At 46.8% G+C, this 17,931-nt stretch overlaps 1 protein-coding gene across 2 annotated transcripts in view; it reads left to right on the forward strand.

The window, feature by feature from the left end:
- The window catches only part of CDH3 (cadherin 3), a gene marked incomplete at both ends in the record, with an annotated part of 42,476 nt that overhangs the window by 16,819 nt on the left and 7,726 nt on the right, over window positions 1–17,931 (forward strand). Inside the window, 10 exons of one of the 2 annotated variants that reach the window (XM_080937299.1) lie at window positions 7,646–7,716; window positions 8,801–8,926; window positions 9,079–9,234; window positions 9,335–9,479; window positions 11,450–11,625; window positions 12,265–12,393; window positions 13,707–13,892; window positions 15,401–15,642; window positions 15,864–16,009; window positions 16,718–16,942. In XM_080937299.1, the coding sequence (XP_080793425.1) occupies window positions 7,646–7,716; window positions 8,801–8,926; window positions 9,079–9,234; window positions 9,335–9,479; window positions 11,450–11,625; window positions 12,265–12,393; window positions 13,707–13,892; window positions 15,401–15,642; window positions 15,864–16,009; window positions 16,718–16,942 (1,602 nt within the window). The remainder of the gene's footprint in view (window positions 1–7,645; window positions 7,717–8,800; window positions 8,927–9,078; window positions 9,235–9,334; window positions 9,480–11,449; window positions 11,626–12,264; window positions 12,394–13,706; window positions 13,893–15,400; window positions 15,643–15,863; window positions 16,010–16,717; window positions 16,943–17,931) is intronic. The other variant, XM_080937300.1, reaches the window with a different exon arrangement.

Consider the following 17,931-nt stretch of genomic DNA (forward strand, 5'->3'; position numbering starts at 1 on the left):
TAGGTTGGGAGATGGTTTTTCTGTGGTTTTGAAAAGACTAGCTGTGGAGAGGGGGAGTACTGGAGAGAAGGTGCAGAGGGTGTGAGCACAGCTGTTCTTCAAAGGACTCAAGTTCAGTGCTGGACACCTTTGCGACTGCTCACAACTGTCGGTAACTGCAGTTTCAGAGTATCCTGCGCCCTCTTCAGGCTTATTCAGGTACTGCATGAAGTTGTACACACATTCTCTTTTTAAAAATTCAAACAAACAAACAAACAAAACTAGCTGGGTGTGGTTGCACATAGCTCTTACCCTAGTACCTGGCCGGCTGAGGAAGGAAAAGGACAAGTCTGAGGCCAAACCTACATAATAAGTCCAAGGGCAGCCACACCTTATCTCAAAAAAAAAAAAAAAAAAAAAAAAAAAAGAAAGAAAAGAAAGAAAGAGGGACCAGGGAGAGATGGCTCAGTGGATGAGAGTGCTTATTCTGCAGACATAAGGGCCTGAGTTTGAACCCCCACATAAAAGTCTGGCATGGTTGTGTGTGCCTGTAACCCAGCCAGCATTGAGGGTAGAGACTGAATGATTCTGAGGGTTTGCTATCCAGCCAGCCCAGCTGAAATGGGGTGGGATGGGGCACTTACCATTCAGTAAGAGACCTTTTCCCCCCTAAGGCAACAGGTAGAAATAGAGAAGACACTCGATTATTAATATGGCCTCCACATGTGTGTTTATGCACTACACGCATACATAAGGCACCCATATATACAACACACAATTTGAGGGATAGAATCTAGGACTTGATATAGATCCTCTGTATGTATTGTGCACACATAGATATTACTATGTAAATGTCAACACAAGTCTTCTGCACCCCCATTTGTCTGTGTAGTTGGGGCTTTCTCTCTGATGCTGTTTCCTGGAGACAGTTCAAGACACCTCCATCCCTGTAACCCCTACAGCCTCTTGTTCACTGAGTTGTCGGTTAGAAGCTATAATATCTACCTTGTGGGCGATAGTTCTTCCCGGGACTGGGGTGGGAAACACTTACTTGAATGTCTCAAGCAGAGTGGGTGTTTGAATCACGCCCCTGCCCGCCCGGATTCCTGCCCCTGGGTTGTGTTCTGCTTCCTGTTGAGTATGAGATGGAGCTGATGCGCCAGGGTGCAGGGGGTGGGGCTGAGACATCCGTCATATGAGACCCTGAACCCTCTGAGAATAAATGGACAGCCTGGATACTGAGATGCTAGCATCTAGCACCATGCACCAGTGGGGGAAATGCAGGTGACCGGACAGCAGGGTGAGCTGTACGCTCCTTGAGGGTAGACTTTGTAGTTAATAGGAAGAGGTTTTTCTAAGTTAGTGGCTCCTTGTGGGTATGGCAAATTTTAGGATTTGGGGGGCGAGGCTTAAGGCTTCTGAGTATTGGGGGAGCCATTAGTTCCCTGATGGGTAACCTGGAAGGACCGAGCTACTGCAGACAGTGAGAAGACGTCACTGGCACGCCCGTGTCAGGCCGGAATAGACAGGAATGTGACTATCACGTTTTTATGTTGGTTGGTTTGAGATAGGATCTAGTATAGCCACCCATGGCTTGACACTACAGCCAGCAAAGTTTATATACTGAGCTTATGTACATTTTTAATAAAGATTTATTTATTTCGTGTATATATGAGTACACTATTGCTGTCTTCCAACACACCAGAAGATGGCGTCGGATCCCATTACAGATGGTTGTGAGCTACCATGTGGTTGCTGGGATTTGAACTCAGGACCTCTGGAAGAGCAGTCAGTGCTCTAACCACTGAGCCATCTCTCCAGCCCTGACCCTGGGCTTATGATTCTTGTACTTTCTCCTCCCACATGCTGGGCTCACAGGCATGTGATACCGTGCCTGGCGTGTTTTAAGTGTTTCCAACAACTGGTACAGTCCCCCACAGGGATCCAGAAGGGTCTGTGGCCAAAAGTCTTATTTTTGTCCTAGCTGCAGGGGTTTCTTTCCAGAAGCCTATTTCTATTCTTCACTTTTCAGACTTTTTTTTTTTTCAGTTTTCTGTTGTTTTTCCATTTTATTTAGGGTGGGGGTGTGCACAGAGGCCAAACGAGGGCATCAGACCCCTTGGAGCTGGAGTTACAGATGTTTGTGAGCCACCTAACATTAGATGCTGGCATCTGAACTCCATTCCTCTGACTGATCAGGAAGTGCTTGTAACCACTGTGGCCCTCAGAGACAGTGCAGATACAAACTAGGAGTGTAGCTGGCTTGGTGACAAAATTTCTGCCTAGCATATGTGAGTTCTGACTAATATCCCTTGCTATAAAAAAAAAAAAAACAAAAACCAACCAACTTAATAAAGTACAAATGCAAACATTAGCAGGGAACCATATTGGTCTATCTTTAAGATGCATTAACAGTGTGTCCTAGGATCTCCTCATAGCCTGGTATCTTAGGTACACAGGCTGCACCAAGGCAGTGTGTTCCAGTGGTTAAGCGCCTTGCTGAAGAGCATGGCTTCAGACTTCTGACCATGCCTGGGTTCTGATTCTAATTCTCCTCTTTAGCAGTCTGGATTTAAGCAAGTCATGTGGCCTTGGAGTTCTTGTTTCCTGGTGATGAATGCTAGCTGATGCTGTTTGTGGCTGACAGAGTCATGTTTGGGGGTTTTGCTCTGTGTGGTATTTGTGGTAGTTCTGTGAAATCAAGTGCTGTTCTTCCAACTCTAAGCTTCTAATAAATTAACCCAAGTTCTTCATCAAAACACTGATGCTTCTGCCAGGCCATAATCCCAGCACTCGGGAGGCAGAGGCAAGTGACTCTGAGTTCAAGGCCAGCCTGGTTTACAGAGCAAGTTCAAAGACAGCCTGGGCTACAAAGAGAAACCCTATCTCCAAAAACAAACAAACAAAAAAGACACTGGTGCTCATTTTTATTTAAAAATAAGAATATAGAGATCTAGAGAGATGGCTCAGTAGTTAAGAATTACGCTGCTCTTGTCAAGGTCCCCTGGTTAGGTCTCAGCACTCACACTGAGCAGCTCACAACTACCCATAGCTCCAGTTCCAGATGATCTGGCGCCCTCTCCTGGACACCTCACATACTGCATGCATGCGGGCAAAACAGCCATACACATACGGTTAAAAACAAATGAAAATAATCTTATTATTTCTGTAGATGAGTGGTGGCAAGTGGAAGAAGCTCTCAGAGAGACAGAAAAGACCAGGATTGGGTGATTATGCAAATGACTCAGTTCAGACTGGTCTGGGAAGGACTTGGATTTTCATTGACTTCAGTGAACTTGTGTAACCTCTCAGTTTCCCAGACTCAAAAATGGCCATTAAAATGCTCCTCGTAAGTTTCTTCATGAAGGTGAAATAAGGAGCCGTGAGCTGGGCATGATGGCACACGTCTATAATCCAGGTGCTTGGGAGACGGCTGTGGGAGGCTCAGAGGTTCAAAGCTAGCCTAGACTACAGGGAACCCCATATGGAAATAAAGACACTAAAAAGCAAACTGTGTTAATGTTGGCTAGTAGCAGTAATTTGGAAGAATGAGAATTCCTGATCATTGAGACTGGAGCGTAGCTGTTAAGACCACTAGAACAAAGTTCCCTGGCTGACTGGCCAGGACAGGAATTGAGTCTCGCAATTCTAGTGGCTTAGGGTTGGAAACCAAGGAAGGTTTGCTCTCGTGAGGTGCTTCTCCTTGGCTTTGTGGTGACCAGCTCCTCCATGGCCATTACATAGCCTATACTGTGTCTAAAATATCTCTCCTAAAGACACTAGCAACAATGGGATTAGGGCCAGTGACCTCTTTTGAGACCTTTTCTTCCACTAGCCACATTACAATGTACAAGGAGCCAGAGAATCTCGATGTAGAGATTGGGGTGGGGCAAGAATCCAAGATAATACAGGAGTCAGGCATAGTCAATACACTTGAAATCCTAGAATCTTGGGAGATGAAGGCAGGAGAGTCGTGAAGTCAAGCTTGGGCTTCAAATTGAATTCCAAGCCTGCCTGAGCTATATAACAAGATCTTGTCTCAAAATAGAGGGCTGGAGATGTGGCTCAGGGGTTAAGAGCCCTGACTGCTCTTCCAGAGGTTCTGAGTTCAATTCCCAGCAACCACATGGTGGCTCACAGCCATCTGTAATGGGATCTGGTGTGTCTGAAGACAGCTACAGTGTACTCATATACAATAAATAAATAAAAATTAAACAAAAATAAAGCCAGGAGTTCTGACATTTGACACACATAAAAGCTAAGAGAGGGCCTGAGGTAAAAAAAAAAAAAAAAAAAAAAAAAAAAAAAAAAAAAACAGATGTTGGAAGGAGAGAATCAACATGGTGTGCTATGAGATACACATGTCCACAGACATGCAAGTGTAATTATGGTAAAATAATGAAAATCCAGATGGACATAGCGGCCTATCTGTAATTCCAGCCCTCTGGGTACAGAGACACAGGATCCCCGGAGCAAGCTGACTAAGTCGCTCTCTGTGAGCTCTGGGCTTAGTGAGAGACCTGCTTCCGTAGGTGCAGAGCAACTGAAGAAAACACCACACGCAGATGCACACGCACACACGCATGCACACGCACGCACATACGAAGCCAAAAAGAACACCAGAAACAGAGAATGAAAAGAAATGGTTAGCACATAGCCACGGCCGGGTGGTTGAAAGAGTTAAAAGTAACTTGCAATCGTGGAAAGGGTCATTTTCTTCAAGGCTTCCCCCCTTGTCCGTAGTTGCATGCACACTGTGCCATTTCAAATTCTGATTGCTTTGTTTCCTAGCACAAGAGTTCGTGTATAATTTTAAAGCCCTACAAGTGTCACTTTGCACAGCTGGGTAGACAGCCCAGGAAGTGTGTAAGTGTGTGCTACACACACACACACACACACACACACACACACACACACACACAATATTTTCTGTATTTAAGCTGACTTGGTCTTTATCATATCAATCATTCTGGTCTTTCTAGGGTTAAGGCAAAGCAACGTTCCTCAGATGAGCCTGCAAAAGTGTGCAATAGAGTAAAAAGGCAGGGCCACTCTGTGGATCCCATGGTGCCTGGGGCTCTCTGGGATGGAATCAAATCCAGGTCCCTTCCCTTGCTGCCCCAAACCAAGTGTGTCAGCCCAGGCCTCCTCAGAGAGGATATTGTCAAGGAGGCAGGGCTGTCTCTAAGCAATCTTCACTTTCCCACACGCACATCCCAATCTTCCAGGAGGATTCTGCATAGATGTCTGTGCTCTGGGGCTCCGGGCCTCTGGGGCTCTGGGGCTCTGGGGCTCTGAATTCCTGTGGGCTGCAGGTGGCTCGTTGTTAAGCCCTGCTGCCCCTTCCGCTGACTTCATCCACCTCCGTAATCTCTGCCAGTTTCCAGCTACACACACACACGGTGGAGTCATACTACCATAGGCAACCAAAATGTGTTGCTGGAAAATGCATTGTGGATATAAATTGTTTCGAGCAAAGGGCAATTAGGAAGAACCAAAAGAACCAGGTGTGGTGGTGCACTTTTGAAGCCCCCACTGCTCCCTTGGATGATTCTCTGAGGTCAAGGCCAACCTGGTCTACAAGGCTGCGTAGGAAGACCTTGCCTTAAAAACAACAAACAAACAAATAATAAGAATAAAATGAGGGGGCATATACCCAGCAGGCTTAAGACCTAGATTTGATACGTAGCACTGAGAATAGAGATGGGTGGATGTGAGCATACAGGAGAGAAGGCTCTTTGTGCCCTCCTAGGTCAGGCTATAAACCCTTTCTGAAGACCAACCCTTCTTATCAGTAAAGAAATCTCACAGCATTAGTTTGCTTCCTGGGTTTACATCCACAGCTTCCTGCCTCAGTAATGGCTTCCCCGTGTGTCACGTCTCTGAACCACACTGTTGGTGGTGGAAGACGTGTAAAGTTCTAAGCCACACCCCCCCCCATGCTGTCCACTGAGGTTTGCCTATGGGACACATCCTGACTGCATTAGTAAGCTTGTTTGTCTCCTCTTGCTCTGTCTTTTATTACAGGGTCTGTCTAGACTACAAGCGTTGGCTGTTAGTGGGGGATTGTCTTTCTTCCCCAGCAAGCATTGCATCCTGCCTTGTATCTGCCTTTGCTTCTCAGCTTCTGCTTCTTGAACCTACCCTGGTTACATGTTCTTGTGGTTGAGTTGTCCCAAATGCGTCTCTGTCCAAGCTGCTTCCGTGGACACCAGCCGTTTCCAGTCGTGACAACGATGACTAGTGTTGCTGTGAACATCTTAACATACACCCTTTTTTTTTTTAAATAGCGGGAATTGGATTCAGGACTTTGTATATATTAGACAACACTCTGTCGCTGAGCGACATGCCCAGCCTCGAGAATACATTTTTAATTTTTTTTCAAATTTTATTTATTATTTAATGCATGTGGGTGTTTCGTCTGCATGAATGTCTGTGCACCACATGCATACTTGGTGTTCATGGGGGCCAGAAGAGTGTGTGAGATCTCCTGGAACTAGGGCTACATGATGTGTGTGGGTGTTTGAATTCGAACCCAGATCCTCTGAAAGAGAGTAGCCGGTACTCTTACCTGCTGACCCTCTCTCCAGCCCTACTGCCAGACTTTTCCACAGTGGTTGTTCACTTCCTCTCCCTACCAGCCATACATTAGGCACCTGGTATCTCCACATCATCCCTCTGAGAGTACAGCTCCTTACTAAAGCACCAGTCTCGCATTCGCAAAAGCCCTGGGCTTGTTCCCAGCAACACAGAGTAAAAGGGATGGGTTGGGGCTAACAGCAAGCTTGGGCAGATGCCAGTGACTTGTAGTTAGTAGCTACAACTGCTCAGTGGTTAAGAGCCACTGGCTGTTCTTCCAGAGGACCCAGGTTGGTTTTCCCAACTTTCCACGTGGTGGCTCATAAACACCTGTCACTTCAGTACCAGGGGAATCCAGTACCCTCTACTGGCTTCTGTGGGTACTACATGCCTGTGGTGCGCAGACATACAAGCAGGCAAAAATGAAAACATTCAACACCCATATGTGTAAAATAAAAATAAATCAAACTCTTCGGAGGAGGGGATAGAAGGCAGTAGCTTTGCAGGAAGAATTCAGAAGAACTATTGTCAACTTAAGTTACCAGAAGTTGGACAAATTGTGGGTAACAGCGTCACATTCTTGGTGATAGGTTGCCTGCTGTGTGCAGATAGCCTGCAGAATGCTGTCCTTTAGCTGTATCTCAACAAAGCTACCTGTCCACAACCGTGGTTCTCCAGCTTGACACACAAGAGTCAGACACTCAAAGGGATGATGAGGTAGTCCTCCCTCTCCCAAATCTAAACTGGAATGATGGCTCAGCGGTTAAATGCTTGTCCTATTCTTCCAGAAGACCTGGGTTCAGTTCCCAACACTCATGTCACATGGCTCACAACCACCTGTAGCTCCAGCTCCAGGGCATCTGGCTCTTCTGGCCTTTACAGGCCCCTGCACACAAGGGGCATATGCTCGTACATACCAATGGAAAAATGTTTTAAATAATGATAACACATGTAAAAGTGCCAACCGAGACTGGTAACCACTGGCTAACCAGGAAAAGTAAGCCTGGCCACCAGGGGTGCCTCCAGGTCGTAGTCCTTAATCTAGTCAAGGGACTGCTTTCTAATTCTCTCTCTCTCTTCCTCACAGTAGCATTGGCTGAACATGAGATGCTCGGTGCAGACAATGGAGACATCATGCTGAATAGGGAGATAGTCCAGGTAAATTGTCTTGTCTGTTTTCAGGGCGAAAGGAAGGTGCTATGTTCAGATTACTGCTGGCCACAGTCATTGTTGTTATAGTAATAGGAACTAAATCAATCCTTAACCACAGCTGTGAGCAGACTGCTAATCAGAGCAGTGACTGACGTTTGCCAATAGGGGGCGATAGAGAAGCAGTCCATGAGCAGGGAGGAGGGGTGGGGCTGCCATGAGGCAGCTCACTGGGGCTCTGTAGATACCTTCATCACCTTGCTCCCTTCCAGTTTGGTCCAGGTTAACCCCAGGTGAAGGCTATTTCAACACAGGATTACCAATTCTATGGACTTCTAGAATTTCAGACCTGAGGCGCTCGGTCATACTTCCTGATGTCTCCCCTCCCCCCTTCTGTAGCATATCTCTGGATATCGTAGAACTCACTCTATAGACAAGGATGGTCTCCAACTCACAGATCTGAATGAGATCAAAGGCATCCACCACTACAACCAACTTTCTGCTGTTTTAACAATCTCTGTTTCTATCTGCTCATCCCTCTTGAGAAAACACGCATAAAGATAAATTATTCCTTGTGTGTGTGTGTGTGTGTGTGTGTGTGTGTGTGTATAATATATATATATATATATATATATATATATATATATATATATATATAAATTTTTTAAAAAGTGGACTTTTTCCTCTTCTTTTTGTTTTCCTTTATTGTTAATATTACAATTGTTGGATGTGGTGGGACATGCCTTTAATCCCAGCATTTAGGAGGCAGAGGCAGGTGGATCTCTGAGTTCAAAGTCACTGTGGTCTACAGAACCAGTTCCAGGACATCCAGAACTGTTATACAGGGAGGCCCTGGTTTGGAAAGAAACGAACAAAATTACACAAACAATTGTTATTTTTACTTTTTCTTTTTAAAAGTCAAGGTCTCAGGTGGTTTAGGCTGGCCTCGAATTGCTACGTAGCAGAGGGTGACCTTGAATTCCTGACCCTCCTGCCTCCTCTGAGCACCGGGAGTATGGGTGTGTGCTGCCACAGCCGAGCCCTTTCTCCTTCCATGCAAAAGCTAACGTCTTATTCACACCCTTGCTTGCAGGGAGGGGAGGATGTGATGAGCGCCCCACCCGTGCGAATCTTACGGAGACGAAAGAGAGAGTGGGTGATGCCACCAATATCGGTCCCCGAGAACGGCAAGGGGCCTTTCCCTCAGAGGCTGAATCAGGTATGACTGGTCAACTCTAGGGTCTGCAGGCTTTATCGTCCAAGGGCCTAAGAATAAGACTTTCTGGCTGCTGGGTGGGGGCTGCAGAAGGCTCCTGGCCATGGGGGGAGGCACCTGTCCCTCTGTCAGCTGTCATTTCCCTTTGCTTCTAGCTCAAATCTAATAAGGACAGAGGCACCAAGATTTTCTACAGCATCACTGGGCCTGGAGCAGACAGCCCCCCTGAGGGAGTCTTCACCATAGAGAAGGAGACGGGTTGGCTTCTGTTGAATATGCCGTTGGACAGGGAGAAGATTGTCAAGTATGAGGTAAGTAGCCTTTAGCTCCCAATTTTGATGTTTTCTGAGGCAACCACAATACCTGGGGAGGTGGGAAACACCCGCTAACCTGAGACCTCTGTGCCCACAGCTGTTTGGCCACGCTGTCTCTGAGAATGGTGCCTCTGTAGAGGAGCCCATGAACATATCCATCATTGTGACAGACCAGAATGACAACAAGCCCAAGTTCACTCAAGATACCTTCAGAGGGGCTGTTCTGGAGGGGGTAATGCCTGGTAAGAAGGTTGGGAAGGGGCTGTTCTGGAACCCCCATGGCTCATCGTATCCCATGCAGCCCATGGGTTCTGGTCAAGCCAGCCCCATGGCAGAGCTCTGGTATTCACATCCGAAACCTTCACAGAAGCTCTGGGCTCAGCCAGACTTAGGAGCTGCAAAGACTCGGGCTTGAATCAGGACTTTGTCTCTTTACTGGCTGGGACCAGAGGCATGACCTCTTCAATCCAAATGGGCGCATCAACCTTGAAATATAAGGAAGCTTAGAAATGGCACATGCCACTGAGGGCGCAGCTCAGGGGTGGGACCCGTGCTGCATGTGTCTTCCTGTCTCTTCAGCCACCCGGCACCAGCAGCACACGAGGGAGAGAGAACACACACATCCTGTCTGTATTCCTAGCCGGAAGTTCTGCAGCCATGGGGCACGCAGCCAGGACTTGGGGGGTTTAGAGTGTGATTTGAAGAAAACAAAAAATAGGTTGCCGTCCCTAGGGAAGAGATGAGAATAGATTCATATTCCTAGGCTCAGCAACAGGTACTAGAAGATAGAGGGGGGTCCTCTTCTTGTTTGGGGTGATAAGGACTGCTCACCACAGGGCTTTTTGGCTGAGAGTTTCTGAAATGAGTTCACTAGAGATTGCCAGTAACAAATTCCCACCATTAAAATAGTGATTTTTATTTGTTTAAATATTTTGAAGACAAGATCTCCCCGTGTAGCCCAGGCTAGCCTCAAACTTGTGATTTTTGTGCCTTAGCCTCTTGAGTACAAGCCTGTACCAACATTGATAAAACAAATGTTGGTCTCACTGTATAATCACTGGCTAGTCTGGAATTCACCATGTAGATCAGGCTGGTCTTAGACTCAATAGAAAACCACATGTCCCCACCTCTAATGGCTGAGATTACAGGTGTGCACCACCATGCCCAGCTTTTAAGTCTTTTGTTGTGGTCTAACTGTGTTGTGCCTTGGTTGGTCTGGAACTTACTATGTAGACCAGGCTAGCTTTAACAGTCTTCTTTTTTTAAAAAGATGTATGTATGTATTTATTTATTATATAAGTACATTGCATCTGTCTTCAGACACACCAGAAGAGGGCATAGGATCCCATAACAGATGGTTGTGAGCCACCATGTGGCTGCTGGGATTTGAACTCAGAACCTCTGGAAGAGTAGTCAGTGCTCTTAACCACTGAGCCATCTCTCCAGCTCTAGCTTAAAACAGTCTTAACAAGATGAAACTTTGCTTTTTCCTTTCCTTATATTCAGAAAGCTTAGAGGCAGGTTGATCCAGGTGCCAATGGGGCTTCAGTTAAAGAGCAAGGATCCTGTCTTCTTCTCCTGCTGTTTGGGCCTCTGTTCCCACAGTTAGCTCTTGTGGCTGCTGGAACCATTACATTGTGTGTGTGTGTGTGTGTGTGTGTGTGTGGTGTGGTGTATGTCTGTGTGTGTGTGGTGTCTGTGGTGTGTGTTTCTGTGTGTCTGTGGTATGTGTGCAGTGTGTGTGTGTGTGTTTCTGTGTGTGTGTGTGTGTGTGTGTGTGTGTGTGTGGTGTCTGAAAAACAACATCCTGATTTATTGTTTCTTTAAGACAGTGTTTCCCTACTCAGTAGTCAAAGCCAGGCTTGAGCTTACAGGCGGCCTGCCTGCTTCAGCCTCCCAAAATTGGGATTGCATGCTTGAGTCACCAGCTACAAAGATTTCTTTTAGGGAAAAAAAAAATCCCCCAAAATGTGTATGTATCCTGTGATCAGAAGTCACTGTCATGGTCACCCCATTGCTGGAAGAATGGGTCTGTGGCCAGTCTAAACTGAGACTCTACTTTCCAGGGACAAAGGACAGGATGGCAAGTGGGTTCACCCAGCAGGGGAGAGACCTTTCTGGTGTGCAGGGCAGAACTTCACGGGGTTCCAGAGTAGGCAAGGCTGGCTTTGGGCTGACGGAAAGGTGCTTAGTGGTCTCCTCTCCCCGGCAGGCACTTCTGTAATGCGGGTGACAGCCACAGATGAGGACGACGCCGTCAACACTTACAACGGGGTGGTGGCTTACTCCATCCATAGCCAGGAGCCAAAGGAGCCACATGACCTCATGTTCACCGTCCATAAAAGCACGGGGACCATTAGTGTCATTTCCAGTGGCCTGGATCGAGAGGTGAGTCTCCTCTGGAAGGTACTACCTGACAAGGCCTGACTCTGAGTGGAAGCTCCTATGGCTGCCCCAGGATCGAGGCAGGGCAGTAGAGACACAGGTTACCTGGATTGGCTTGGCTGCTGCTGCATTTACTTCTGCTGGGCTAGTAGCCTGCTGCCCAGCCTGCTGGCTAGGTCCCCTGGGGGTGAGAAGGCAGCTGTAAAATGCAGGCTTTGGAGCTTTTCTCATTTCCTGTCCAAACGGCTCATTTAGTTTGCTTGTTGCCTGGATTTGTCCCTTGTGCGCCACAAAGTAGAACTAGCTTCGTGGGTACTGGAATTACCTTCTGTTTCCTAATTAATATCTCTGCCTAGATCCTTATTCCAAGTTCCTGTGTGGAGCAGCTGAGGGTTGGGCAGTGTCTGGGTTTCCCCAGGATAGCCCAAGAGGGCTATTGGGCTATCTGCTGCCCCCATCCCAAGTCATACATACTTATCCCTTCCCAGAAGTGGGTAAGGGGTGAGCCAAGGAATTGAAAAACACTGAAGGGGGGGAGGGGCTGCTGCTCCTACCTCCATACCCCAAGGCAGTTTCTCATTACCCTGGTGAGTGGCCTCTCACATCCGACTTACAGTGAACCCTTTGCTCCATTCTCCTTAGAAAGTGCCTGAGTATACACTGACCATCCACGCCACAGACATGGATGGAGAGGGCTCTACCACAACAGCAGAGGCCATAGTGCAAATCCTTGATGCCAATGACAATGCTCCAGAGTTTGAGCCACAGAAGGTAACGCCCCTTCCTTCCTCCCTGAGCCATCACATAAAGGACTAAGGTTGGCTGCTTCTCTGAAGCCAGACCATGTTGCCACCAGCCAAGTCCCAGTTCTGTCACTTGCTGACTGTGTGACCACAAGTAAATCTCCTGGCCTCTCGGTGCCCGGTTTCTTAATCTGTGAACTGGAGATAATGAGAAATACTGGATACATTGCTCTGACATTTTGGGGAGATGATCTGTGTACAGGTCTTTCCGGTCTTTATACAGGGGCTTGGTGTGGAAAACATACCTACCTCATGTCTGTACCTGCCCGTAAGTGCCTAAAAAGCTCCTGGGACAGAAAGCTTGGTGCCAGAACTGGAGAGTGGACAAGAATCCAGATGGTCTGAGTTTGATCCCAGGATTCATGTGGCGGAAGGAGAAAAGTGACCTTACCCTTTGACTTTCACAAACTGAGCACAGCACACATACACACACACCATACATACATGGAGTACAAAAATGAAAAGGAAAAAAAAAATCTCAAGTCAAAAATGTTTCCCCTACATGTGTTTACAGATATAGCTTTGGAATGTTATTTAGGCCTCCTTTAAGAATAGCCCTAGGGACATTGCTATTGTGACATGTTTACTGTGCAACCCTAGGACCTGAGTAAAAAGCCACATATGGTGGCCCACATTCATAATTCCATTGTTGGGGAGGTGGAAATAAGATTCCTGGGGCTCCCTGGCTTGTGTCAGGAGACACGGTTGACCACTCCTAAGGAACAGTACCTGAAGTTGGCCTCTCACCCCTGCAAACACGTGCCTGTAATTACGATGTTTGCGAGGTAAAGGCAGGACAGGAGGATTAGAAATTCAGGGTCATCTTCCATTCCGTGTCAAATTCAGGTCTAACCTGAGCTACATGAGACTATCTTAAAAAAAGAAAAAAACAATATTTTAATTAAAAAAAAAAACTAAAACTTTAAAAAAGAACCAAAAGCAATTCCCCAGAAGTTACCTGCCCCCAAACTTCCTGGCCAGTCCCTCAGCACAGTGAGGCACGTGTCCTTGTTACCTTCTTTCTTGGAGCCTCTGCTCTCTGCCAGGTGGCTATGCATAGCTGGGGGTTGTGTACCCAGACTGGAGAGTTCCGAGCTTCAGGCTCCCATGAGGTCCAGAATGTGTGGCTTTGTCCTCAGAGCTACACTGATGGTTGGGATTGTCTTTCTATCCGTGTGTGTCCTGGGAGTCTTTATAGGTCAGTGGTCCAGAAATATAAAAAGGCCATGGGGCTTTCCAGCTGCTCCGATCTCACTGTGTCCTGTCCCTCTCTCCCCAAAGTATGAGGCTTGGGTGCCTGAGAATGCAGTGGGCAATGAGGTGCAGAGGCTGACAGTGACTGATCTGGATTCCCCCAACTCACCAGCATGGCGTGCCGCCTACCACATCGTGGGAGGTGACGATGGGGATTGGTTCACCATCGACACTCAACCAGAGACCAACCAAGGCATCCTGACAACCAAGAAGGTAGGTCTGTTCTGGCCTCTAGGACAAAGAGATCCCTCTGGCCTCAGGCCACTTCCCTTGGGCCATTCACTGGGGACTGCACCAAGACCATGACTCCTGAAAGAGTCCTTATTTGGGCTTTTGGAACAGGGTTCACTAAGGATTTTGTGTTTTTCAGGGATGGGGTGGGGGTTCCTGTGGGTTGGGATACTATGGTGGTATTAGAAATCAAGCTCCGGGCCTTTTACTTTTATGGCCTGGTTTTTATCAGGATAGAAGGCAAGACTGGGTCAAAAAGTCTTTGGGAGCAGGGCATGGTGGTTCGAGTGTAAGATCCATTTTGGAGGTGGCATCAAGAAGGTCAGGAGTTCAAGTTCATTCCCAGCTACATAGCCAGTCTTGAGACCAGCCTGAGCTTAAAACAGAACAAAACAAAAGACCCAAATGAGTAAACAGTAGAATAAAATTGATCCTTTGAGAGACAAGCTCACAGACATAATGCCGCATGTCTGAAATTCCAGCATTTAAGGTGCTTGCTAGTGTGACTTACCATGTGAGTTCAAGGCCAACCTGAGCTGCACAGTGAGACTAGTTCAACAAGAAAAAACAGTAATTGATGGTTCAAAAAGATGGGCCTGTTTAAGTCTCTGGTTAAATTCCAGGCTTCAGCACCGAAAATCAACGTGGGCCTGGTATTGGGCATTGTGACATACTTGTTTACTAGCATCAGAAGGCACCGGCAGGAAGATTTAATGAGTTTGAGGTCAGCTTGGGCTATATATATATATATATATATATATATATATATATATAAACTGTGGGGTGACATTTAGACAGAATCTTAACCGAGGGAAGGGGGTGGTTATAGAAGGACAGGTTCCTAAATACTAAGATGTGTGAACTGTGTTTGAGCACAGTCACACCAGAGAAATGGTCAGATGCTTGCATTTATTTGCAGAACGCTCTAAGTGCAGTGGATCCCGGGTGTTGGCCTGGTGGCACGTTATCTCTCCTGGCACTCAGAACCGTGAATAAACAACTGAAACCGGCCTGAGCAAATTAAATCACCAGGCCCTTTCAGAAGTTGCCTTCCTTGAGAACTCAGCCTATATTAAAACCACACCAAGGCTTGGTTTACACAATAGACATGTTCTCCGCTCTAATTACAAACAGGTTTCTCACTCGAGTGACCGTGGAAGCATCGGTATCACAAGGGATGTAGAAGGGCCCTCTGTCTGTAGTGTTGGTGAGATACAGCACCCTACCCAGAGGCACCCTAGTCACGGTTAACACGCCCCACAGGCTCTCAAGCCCCTCCTAGGGAACATCACCACCCCTTTGGGAACTAATCTGCTAGGGCTCACTAAGCCTTTGTGGTGGTCCGAGAGACCCCAGTAGGGATTTGTCAGGAATGGGGGTAGGGAGTAAGAGGAGGCAGCTGCCAGAACCTTGGTTCCTTTTTCTGTGATCCTTCTGATGTCCACAAGCCACCTCACAAAATGCTGCCTCAGAGACTTCTTCTCTCCTAGGGTTTGGATTTTGAGGCTCAGAACCAACACACCCTGTACATAGAAGTGACCAATGAGGCTCCCTTTGCCGTGAAGCTCCCGACTGCCACTGCTACTGTGGTGGTCCATGTGAAAGATGTCAATGAGGCCCCTGTGTTTGTTCCACCTTCCAAAGTCATCGAGGCCCAGGAAGGCATCTCTATTGGAGAACTGGTCTGCGTCTATACCGCACAGGACCCAGACAAGGAGGAACAGAAGATCAGGTACCCAGGGGCTGGGCACCAGGTCAGCTGAATGCATAGGTACTTGGATGGCTTGTTTATTCGGCTTAAAGTTTGTTCCACATTGTTACCACCATTTTTTGCACCAAGCCCTTCCTACCTGCCATAGTCAAGGCTAATGTTTCTGCAGTTGGTCTGAGGAGGCTCTAGATGATAACAGAATTTTACGGATGCTCTCTGACTCTTCTCAACCTTCTTTCCAGCTACAGCATCTTGAGAGACCCAGCCAGCTGGCTTGCTGTGGACCCAGACAGTGGTCAGATAACCGCTGCGGGCATCTTAGATCGTGAGGATGAGCAGTTTGTGAAAGACAACATCTATGAAGTCATGGTTTTGGCCACAGACAATGGTGAGAGCTTCCACAGGCAAGCCTATGCTACCCAGGCAGATAGCACAGCATGTTCCCTCCTTAGCAGGGAATGGTGGTAGGGAGAAATGACAAACCAGTCTACATTTAAAGGCCTGACTGTTACAATCCCAGGAGATAGGCAAGGTGCTGAGGACTCAGTCTCTTTTCAACCCAGTTTTAGTTCACTAAACTCTGAATTGGCCTCTCAGTTTCTACTAATGATTGATTCACAAGGACTGCTGGGAATACCACAGGTGATTAGTGGTATTGTACCATAAGAGGGGAGATTATACTGTTCTGCCATATGCTTGACATTTAGTGAACCAATGCTTTAAGGTAGGTGATCTGAAGCCTCTGGTTCCCTGAAGCTGATCAGTAGATGGCTGGCTGTACTGGCTTGAGGTAGCCAGTAGGTTTTACTCTGTGATGGATTATAATGGCTGCCTGAATGTAATACCTGCAACTGCTCTGTGATTTGTTAGTAATGTCTGTGTGGTCACAGACTAGAATGAGGGTGTGTTTACCATGTATTTGCCATTGTCAGTTTGATCTACAATGAAGTTAGTACATGAAGGGACTTAAGAAAGACATTGCTGGGTGGTAACCAGAAGCCACTTAGAGGCTGATTGAGTAGGTCATAGGGGAACTTAACATTGGTTCATCCACCATCCAGTGCTGAAAAGAGATTGTATATGTAATTGTAAACAGGAAATCCTCCCACCACTGGCACTGGAACCCTCCTGCTAACACTTACTGACATCAACGACCACGGCCCAATCCCTGAACCCCGTCAGATCATCATCTGTAACCAAAGCCCTGTGCCTCAAGTGCTGAACATCACAGACAAGGACCTGTCCCCCAACTCCTCCCCTTTCCAGGCCCAGTTAACACATGACTCCGATATCTACTGGATAGCAGAAGTCAGTGAGAAAGGTAAGTCTGGTGGTAGCAGGGGCTGTCATTTCATCTGGGTGGGGGTCAGCTCCACAATAGGACCCACATACTTTCCTGTTCTAGCATCTGTGGGTCACAAAATCAATAGTCTCAAAAATGGTCACCAGGTGTTCTTCCTTAGAATTATATGTCTTTGAAATTCCTCAGGAGCCCCAAAATATAAACAGGGCAAGGCATGATTGCACTTAATCCCAGCACTCGGGGGGGGGGGCAGATTTCTGTGGGTTCAAATTCAGCCTGATCTACTTAGTGATTTAGGGCTATGTAATGATACCCTGGCTCAAAAAAATGAGGAAACAGTAATATTCACAATAAAAGGCAAATCAAACAGAGAGAGCTGGGGCTGGAGAGATTTCTCAGTGGTTAAGAGCACTGGCTGACCTTCCTGAAAACCTGAGTTCAATTCTCAGCATCCAGATGGTGGCAACAACCACCTCAACTTGTTCTTTTCTGATCTCCACAGCACTAGGTGCACATGTGGTTACAACCATTTGTAATCCCCGTGTCAAAGGATCTAACATCTTTTTTGATATCCATTGGGCACCAGATACACACATTGGGCACATACATATGTGCAGCCAAAACATATCCATACAATAAACTATTTAAACATAAGCAACCAAGTTATTAGCTACTTCTTTTTATTTTAAGATTTATTTATTTTATGTATGTGAGTACACTGTCACCATCTTTGAGACACCAAAAGAGGACATCAGATTTCATTACAGATGGTTGTGAGCCACCATGTGGTTGCTGGAAATTGAACTCAGAACCTCTGGAAGAGCGGTCAGTGTTCTTAACCACTGAGCCATCTCTCAGCCCCCTATTAGCTACTTCTTAGAATAATGTGTTTTCTTTCTTTCTTATTTCTCTTTCTTCCTTCCTTTCTTTCTCTTTTTTTGTTTTGTTTTTTTCAACACAGGCCTCTCTGTGTGGCTTTGGCTGTCCTGAAACTCACTCTGAACATC

The sequence above is a fragment of the Micromys minutus genome, assembly GCF_963924665.1.
Source record: "Micromys minutus genome assembly, chromosome: 24".
NCBI lineage: Eukaryota > Metazoa > Chordata > Mammalia > Rodentia > Muridae > Micromys > Micromys minutus.